This window comes from Gekko japonicus, unplaced genomic scaffold (assembly GCF_001447785.1).
Source record: "Gekko japonicus isolate JY-2015 unplaced genomic scaffold, Gekko_japonicus_V1.1 scaffold1607, whole genome shotgun sequence".
NCBI classification, from domain to species: Eukaryota; Metazoa; Chordata; class Lepidosauria; order Squamata; family Gekkonidae; genus Gekko; species Gekko japonicus.
Window position 1 is genome coordinate 136,241 of NW_015161445.1, and position 8,593 is coordinate 144,833.

The 8,593-nt window shown below is 43.5% G+C and overlaps 1 protein-coding gene across 1 annotated transcript in view; it reads left to right on the forward strand.

Annotated features, from left to right (window-relative positions):
* LOC107125614 (short transient receptor potential channel 6) overlaps positions 1 to 8,593 on the forward strand; it is a 132,410-nt gene that overhangs the window by 102,000 nt on the left and 21,817 nt on the right. Inside the window, exon 5 of the mRNA XM_015429046.1 lies at positions 7,428 to 7,644. Coding sequence (XP_015284532.1) covers positions 7,428 to 7,644 — 217 coding nt within the window. The remainder of the gene's footprint in view (positions 1 to 7,427; positions 7,645 to 8,593) is intronic.

An 8,593-nucleotide genomic window follows, 5' to 3' on the forward strand; every position in this document is an offset into this window, starting at 1 on the left:
TGGGGAGATGAGGCAGCCACAGCTCCTCCCATCTTCTTCTCTGATTCCTATGTCCCATGGCACACCTGGACTCCTGTACTTTTCATGAGACAGACAGGTGATAGGGCCAGGCTGAATTCAGTTTCCAAGGACCAAGAGCATGAGGGTCAAGGGGAAACATGGCACCGTGCTGAGGATAAGGGGAATGTGCCCTCAAAAGGGACCCCCAGCTGGTGAGCAGGTATCCTTTCGCACCAAGGAACCATCCCTGGGCAGGGTGGGAGGAGGACTCTTGGTAGTTGGTGATTCGATCCTTAGGCAGTTACTCAGAGACAATGGACTAACAATATATTCATGGGGGATAGGGAAGACAACATACAATATTTAATCACACACACATTGTAGCTGGTCGGAGGATCCATCTGCAGGGTGTATCAGTCATGTTCCGACGGCATGTATCCTGTTGGCTGGCTGATGACGTCAGGGCTCTTGATGTTGCACTGCCACACTGCCACTGCCTGGCCGATTTGCTCCAGTGCAGGGAACTCGGCAGCTAACACCTTCCCAAGGGGAGTGGTGTGCCCACCCCATTACGGGTGGTCCCCAATTTATCTGCTTGCCAAAGCTTTCAAATCACTGGGTAGACAATGAGCTAGGGACAAGGCTTGGCTGCTCACACCAGCACGGGGCTAGAACTGACAAAGCTTGGCAGTTCAGATGTTATAGTTATGCAGGGGATTTACCCACTGTGCCACCGCTCCCAAGGTGACTTGCCTGCCTGGTGCGAAGGTAGCAGACATTACGCATGTTTTAGATAGGCTGGTAGATAATGCTGGGGAGGAGCCAGTGGTCGTGGTGCATGTCGGCACCAACGATGTGGGGAAATGCAGTCGTGAGGTCCTGGAGGAGAAATTTAGGCTGCTGGGCAGGAAACTTAGGTCCAGGACCTCCAAGGTAGCCTTCTCAGAAGTGTTACCTGTTCCACGCGCAGGGCCGGAGAGACAGGCAGAGATCAGGAGTCTCAATGCGTGGATGAGACGATGGTGTAGGGGGGAAGGGTTCAGGTTTGTTAGGCACTGGGATACTTTTTGGAACAAGAGGGAGCTGTACAGGCGAGACGGTCTCCACTTGTCCCGAGAAGGAACCAGGCTGCTGGCACTTAAAATCAAAAAGGTGGCAGAGCAGCTTTTAAACTGAATATTGGGGGAAAGCCGACAGGAGATGAAAAGTCTCTGGTTCGGGTTGGCTCATCTGAGAGAGGTGAGGGGGTACCGGTTGCTTTTCTACAGGGAGGTGGATTGAAATTGTCCACAGAGGCCATGGCTGGTGACATGGACTGCCGGACAACGACTCGAGATAGCAAGAGGAAGGATGCAGGCTTAACTTGTAAGGGAAATTACAGCTGTTTCTATACAAATGCTAGAAGTGTCCGAGGTAAAATCGGGGAGTTGGAGTGCTTGGTGTCGGAGGGAAAAATAGACATTGTGGGTATTTCTGAAACTTGGTGGGATGAGGAAAATCAGTGGGACACAGTGATTCCCGGTTATATATTATATCGGAAGGATAGGGGGGGAAGGGTTGGAGGTGGGGTAGCTCTGTATGTCAGAGAGGGTATAAAGTCTAGAAAGATTGAGAGGCTAAGTGAATTGGATTCGCTTCTGGAAGTTCTATGGGTTGAAATAGGGGGGCCAAAAGGAAACTTAACACTGGGAGTTTGTTATCGCCCACCAGATCAAAAGATAGAGGAGGATTATAAAATGATGAATGCCTTAAAGATAGCAACTAGACAAAAACACTGTGTAATAATAGGTGATTTTAACTACCCACACATTGATTGGGTCAATATGTGTTCTAGTCGGGAAAAAGAGATTGAGTTTCTAGACACTCTAAATGACTGTGCTATGGAGCAGATGGTCACGGAACCTACCAGGGGAGAGGCGATCCTTGATTTGGTCCTAAGTAACACTCAAGACCTGGTGAGAGATGTAAAAGTGATTGCACCGCTTGGAAACAGTGATCATAATGTTGTTGAGTTCATCATTTGTACAAATAGAGAATTGGCCAAAAAGACTCACACAACCATTTTTAACTTTAAAAGGGGTAATTTCTCTGATATGAGGGGACACGTGGGGAGGAAACTGAAAGGAAAAGTAGAAAGGGTCAAAACAATTGGGGAAGCTTGGGATCTATTTAAAACTACGATCCTAGAAGCTCAAAAAATATATATTCCGCAGGTTAGGAAAGGCACAAACAGGTATAGGAAAAAGCCTGCATGGTTAACAAACAGAGTAATGGAGGCTGTAAAAAGTAAAAAGAATTCCTTTAAGCAGTGGAAAGCTAGTCACAGTGAGGCTGATAAAACGGAACACAGGCTATGGCAAATAAAATGCAAGTCTGAGGTCAGGCAGGCAAAAAGGGAATATGAGGAGCATATAGCAAAAAACGTAAAAACCAACAATAAAACTTTCTTCAAATACATTAGAAACAGGAAACCAGCCAGGGAGGCAGTGGGGCCCTTGGACGACCAAGGGGTAAAAGGAGTATTGAAGGATGATAGGGAAATGGCTGAGAAGCTAAATGCATTTTTTGCCTCCGTCTTCACTGTGGAAGATGAGAAGTGCTTGCCCACTCCAGAACCACTGATTTCAGGAGGGGTGTTGGAAGACCTGAGTCAGATTGAGGTGATGAGAGAGGAGGTCCTAAAACTGATAGACAACTTAAAAACTGAAAAATCACCAGGCCCAGATGGCATACATCCGAGAGTTCTGAAAGAACTCAAATGTGAACTTGTAGATCTCCTGACAAAGATATGTAATCTTTCCTTAAAATCTGCCTCCATTCCTGAGGATTGGAAGGTAGCTAATGTCACTCCCATCTTTAAAAAGGGTTCCAGAGGAGATCCGGGAAATTACAGGCCAGTCAGTCTGACGTCGATACCGGGTAAATTGGTGGAAACCATTATTAAGGAAAGAATTAGTAGGCACATAGATGAACAAAACCTATTGAGGCAGACTCAGCACGGTTTCTGTAAGGGAAGATCTTGTCTCACTAACCTGTTAGTGTTCTTTGAGGGGGTGAACAAACATGTGGACAAGGGGGATCCAATAGATATTATTTACCTTGACTTCCAGAAAGCTTTTGATAAAGTTCCTCATCAAAGGCTCCTAAGTAAGCTCAAAAATCATGGGATAGAAGGACAAGTCCTTTTATGGATCAAAAACTGGCTAGTTCATAGAAAACAGAGAGTGAGTGTAGGTGGGCAATTTTCTCAGTGGAGGGTGGTAAGCAGTGGGGTACCGCAGGGATCAGTACTTGGTCCACTGCTTTTTAACTTGTTCATTAATGATTTGGAGATGGGAGTAAGCAGTGAAGTGGCTAAATTTGCGGATGATACAAAGTTGTTCAGGGTGGTGAAAACCAGTGAGGATTGTGAGGCACTCCAAAGGGATCTGTCAATTTTGGGCGAGTGGGCGTCAACATGGCAAATGGGGTTCAATGTGGCCAAGTGCAAGGTGATGCACATTGGAGCCAAAAATCCTAACTATAAATACACGTTGATGGGGTCTGAACTGGCAGAGACTGATCAAGAGAGAGATCTTGGAGTTGTAGTGGATAACTCACTGAAAATGTCGAGACAGTGTGTGACTGCAATAAAGAAGGCCAATGCTATGCTGGGGATTATTAGGAAGGGTATTGAAAACAGATCAGCCAATATAATAATGCCCCTATATAAATCAATGGTGAGACCTCATTTGGAATACTGTGTGCAGTTCTGGTCACCACACCTTAAAAAGGATATTATAGCTTTGGAAAAAGTGCAGAAAAGGGCAACTCGAATGATAAAAGGGTTGGAACACTTTCCCTATGAGGAACGGTTAAGGCGCTTAGGGCTCTTTAGCTTGGAGAAACGACGACTGAGGGGTGACATGATTGAGGTTTATAAGATTATGCATGGGAAAGAGCAGGTAGAGAAAGAGGTACTTTTCTCCCTTTCTCACAATACAAGAACTCGTGGGCCCTCCATGAAATTGCTGAGCGGTCGGGTTAGAACGGATAAAAGGAAGTACTTCTTCACCCAAAGAGTGATTAACACATGGAATTCACTGCCACAGGAAGTGGTGGCGGCTACAAGCATGGACGGCTTCAAAAGGGAATTAGATAAGCATATGGAGCAGAGGTCCATCAGTGGATATTAGCCACAAGGTATAGATTAGGGGCTCTGGGGCAAGTGATGCTCTGTCTTCTTGGTGCTTGGGGGGGTCAACAGTGGGAGGGCTTTTAATGTCCTGGCCCCACTGCTGGACCTCCTGATGGCACCTGATATTTGTGGCCACTGTGTGACAGAGTGTTGGACTGGATGGGCCTTTGGCCTGATCCAACATTGGCGTCTCTTATGTTCTTAAGAAGGTTTCTTTCATCTCCCGTTGCTGTTGGAGTTATGAAAATGTGCAGGGAAGAATTTCTTATTTTCATGAAGCATATGTTTGGAGGCATCTGTTGGAGGTATCAGTAAGGCACAGTAGCTCTTAATGTCTGGGGGGGAAACAGAGTCGAAAGCTGTAGGGTTTGCTATAAGTCTGCTCAAGATTAAGAACACTCAGAACACATTGATGAATTGGCCAACCTTACAGCAACAAAGAAATCATTTTGATGAAATCACTCATACACATATATCACACTCCTGATGATCACAAAACCAGAAAAATCAGGCCACCCACATAAAAGAAGGATTGGCTTGCTTAAGGACTTGAGAGTTCACAGAATCCCAGAGGAGATCTGGGTGTGTGAAAGGGAAGAGTAAATTTCCAAATCATGTACTCCCTCCTTTCCATGAAAAAAGGGCTCCCAATTTGTTCTCTCTAATGGCAAACATGATGGTGGAGGGCCTGTTAAAAAGGCAGTGGAAGAAGACCAATGCAAGCAAAGCCTGGGTTTTTGCATACTCGGGGGATTCCCAAAGTATGCAGATAAATATTGGTAAAGTTAAAAAGATGCCCCTGCAATGGCCAGTGAGAACCGAAAATGCTCATTATCCTTGGAATGTTGAGGGCAGTGGAGGGCTGGTTAAAAGGAGGAGGGAAGAAAAACTGAGGGAGGTGGTGGTATTGGTCTCCTCAACCCCTAAGGGGTATTTTGGATTCGGACAAAAATTTCCATTTCCCCCCTCCCCACATACCTACAAAGACACAAGCCCTGACCTTATCATTTTGTAATTATGGACATTTGCAAAACTTCTGAATACTTTCCTCATTTGTATATGTTGCTTATTTGTACAGTTCAATTGTGCATATTCATCTGAATGATTATTGGATTATATTCAAAATTGATTTGGAAATTGGAATTTGAATCGGAAAAATTTCCGATGCCTAAAACAGAACGTGATGTGATTTAGCATGTTTGTTTTGAAGTGCATTTAGTACGCAAGTGAGTGTATAGCAGAAAGGCAAAATATAAATATTTTAAGTAAATAAATAGAGAGAGGCAATGGGCGAACACCTCTGAATGTCTCTAGCCTTGAAAACCCTATGGGGTTACCATAGTCGGCTGTGACTTGGTGGCACTTTCCACCAACAAATACATTGAAAGCCACTTTGGTGTAGTGGTTAAGTGCGCGGGCTCTAATCTGAGAGAACTAGGTTTGGTTCCCCAGTCCTCCACTTGCAGCTGCAGGATGACCTTGAGCAAGCCATAGTTCTGTCATAGCTGTTCTCTCAAGGACAGCTCTGGAAAGAGCTCTCTCAGCCCCACCTACCTCACAGGGTGTCTGTTGTGGGGAGGGGAAGGGAAAGGAGCTTGTAAGCTGCTCTGAGACTCGGAGTGAAGGGCGGGGTATAAATCCAATCTCCTCCTCCTCCTCTTCTTCTTCTATGTGGAAATTATTTTTATTGGAATAATACTAAACAAAACATAAAAACAATGTAGCAGGTATTTCTATGGATTTCATTACTTTACATTATTTGAGGAAAAGGGTCTAATGAATGTTAACGCTGATTGTAGACTACCCAATAATTGTGCATGATATTCCATACAGGGCTCTTTTTCAGTGTAATTTAACTCTCTTCCATGAAGGTCAATAGGGCACGTTTGTTTCACTGTTAAGTTTGCCAGCCGGCCAGGGAGAGAAAAGGCCTGTCTCTTTAGTATGGGCTCAATAAGTAGAAATTGACAGTTGCAGCTGTTCCTGCCATGGAGTTTCATAATACCACCTGATAATAGCTGCAGATCAAACTGATATTAAAAGGACAACTAGAGGGACCAGTTTAAAAGTTGGCAGCTATAGGAGAAAGTATATCTCAGCAGCAGGAAGGAGGACTCTGCAGTGCCATCTGGAAATCTCCCCATTTCGGAACCCATGCAGGATGCAACCAGGGGGTGAACAGGAACAGCTGATAGTACCTTGGATGCCCATTGGGTCTTCCAGAAGAGGGAAAAGTAGCTTATTTCCATATTTCTGTTCCTGATATGTTTAGAAGTATGTTTGTTTAAAATTTCATCTTGCCTCCCTCTGCATAGCAGACTAAATGTGATCAGGAATGGATACTGCATTAATGAAACCATATAAATTATTTTACCACAGAGTAAAATTCAAGACGTTGATGAGACTTAAGTATTTATGGATCATCCTACGTAGCATGTTTATAAACTTCAGTAAAATCAACATGTCACATTCATGTTATCATGACTCCGGTCATGTTTTAGAACAAAGTTTTAGTTCAGTGGCACCTATAAGACCAGTAAAGTTTTATTCAAGGTATAAGCTTTCGTGTGCAAGCATACGTCTTCAGATACAGTGTGCATACTCAACAAAAGCTTATACCTCAAATAAAACTTCTTTGGTCTTAAAGGTGCTACTGGACTCAAACATTGTTCTTGCTGCTTCAAACCAACATGGCTGACCATCTGGATCTATCTGGTTGTGTTTTTGTAATGGATTACATTTGAGATAGGATCTCAAGAATCATTAAGAAAGTTTCAGGGATTTTTTTTAAAAAATCCGGAATTAAAACACTTTGCTTATTGTTAGCTATTTCTCCTACAGAATAATAGTGGACAACCACATAATGTTGTAATGCAGAAGCCCCCCCCCCCCCCCGCAAAATTCTGCTCCCAATTTTTTTGAGTGAGGGGAGGGTGGAGCAAAATGTGGAGCAGCCAGCAATGCCTAATATTTCCATTTGCCAATTCCTTAGATAGTTATATCTCTTAAGTACCTGGATGATTTGAGCAACAGACAAGTGGTAAGTAGTTACAGATGACATCTAAAGGATTGTTTAAAATTGTATGACTAGAGAAATGTATGTTTACACAGTACATTCCCTTGTATTCCTGTAGGGTATTTGATCGTTGGTTTTTGTTCTAGTTTTATGTTTGTTTGCTTTTGCAGGCAGTCTCCTTAACATTAAAATAAATTGATATCTGTTTTTGGTCTTCTCTTATATACTTTGCAGTTGGGCAGGATAATGCGTGGACCGTTCATGAAGTTTGTGGCACACGCCGCCTCTTTCACCATTTTCCTGGGGCTGCTGGTCATGAATGCAGCGGACAGATTTGATGGCACCAAAATAAAGCCTAATGAATCTAGGACAGATAATGAAACACAGCTGTTCAGGATGAAAACATCCTGCTTCTCCTGGATGGAGCTGCTTATTATCTCTTGGGTAATAGGTAAAAAACATTCCCTAAAATTCTTTTCTGCAATCAGCAAAAAGGAACAGTAATCTTAGATCCGTCTCTTACTTCAGTGTAATAAAGTATGTAACACAAAGAGAAGAACGTCTGTTCTAATGAATCAACTTCTGTTGTTTGTTTGATATTTTAATCGGAGAGCATATTGTGCATGCTATCACCTTTGTTTTTATACTCTTGCTGTTCCTTCAGTGGGGAACCGAAAACACTTCCTTAGGTGGTAGGGTTGAACTCGCCAAGAATTTGGGACTCTTCCCATGAGATGGGGTGGTTATTTATGCCAATGCAGCGTCAAAGGAGAAGAGGAAAAAATGGTGTGGCGGGAAAAGAAATTTTACTATGTTCCATTCAAAGATCCCTGTGCATGTTGCACAGTGTTTCATCAGGTGGCCTTTCAGATAACTGTCTCTCAACATGTACCCATTGTAATTAGTGCCAACCAGGAGCATATAAATGTTGTGTGTAGAATGTTCTGATTATATCCAGTACAGGTAAATGTTTTGTACACGCATGGAGCTGCCTTATACTGAATCAGACCTTTAATCCATCAAGATCAGTATTGTCTACTTAGGCCCCGGTCACACGGGCCAGATAACGCGGGGGGGGAGGCGTGGCTGTTCACCCCGGAGCAAAATAAAGCGCGGTAGCCCGATCACATGGTCCCCCAAGTCTTGTCAAAACCAGCTTATCAGACTAGGCAGAAAGTAATTCCAAAACTAAAACACACCTGGACACAGCCCTTAAGAAAAATTGGCATCTCCTTTTATGCTTTGCTCCCCCCTCCCATAGGCAAAATCTTTAAAACCAATGTTCCTTCAGTAAGAACACTTCAACAAGTTATCTTCTTCCGTCTTAGCTGTATCTTCTTTTTCTTCTTCTTCCTCCAATTGGATTTTAGCTTTTATAAGTCTGGATCTGTCCATTCATT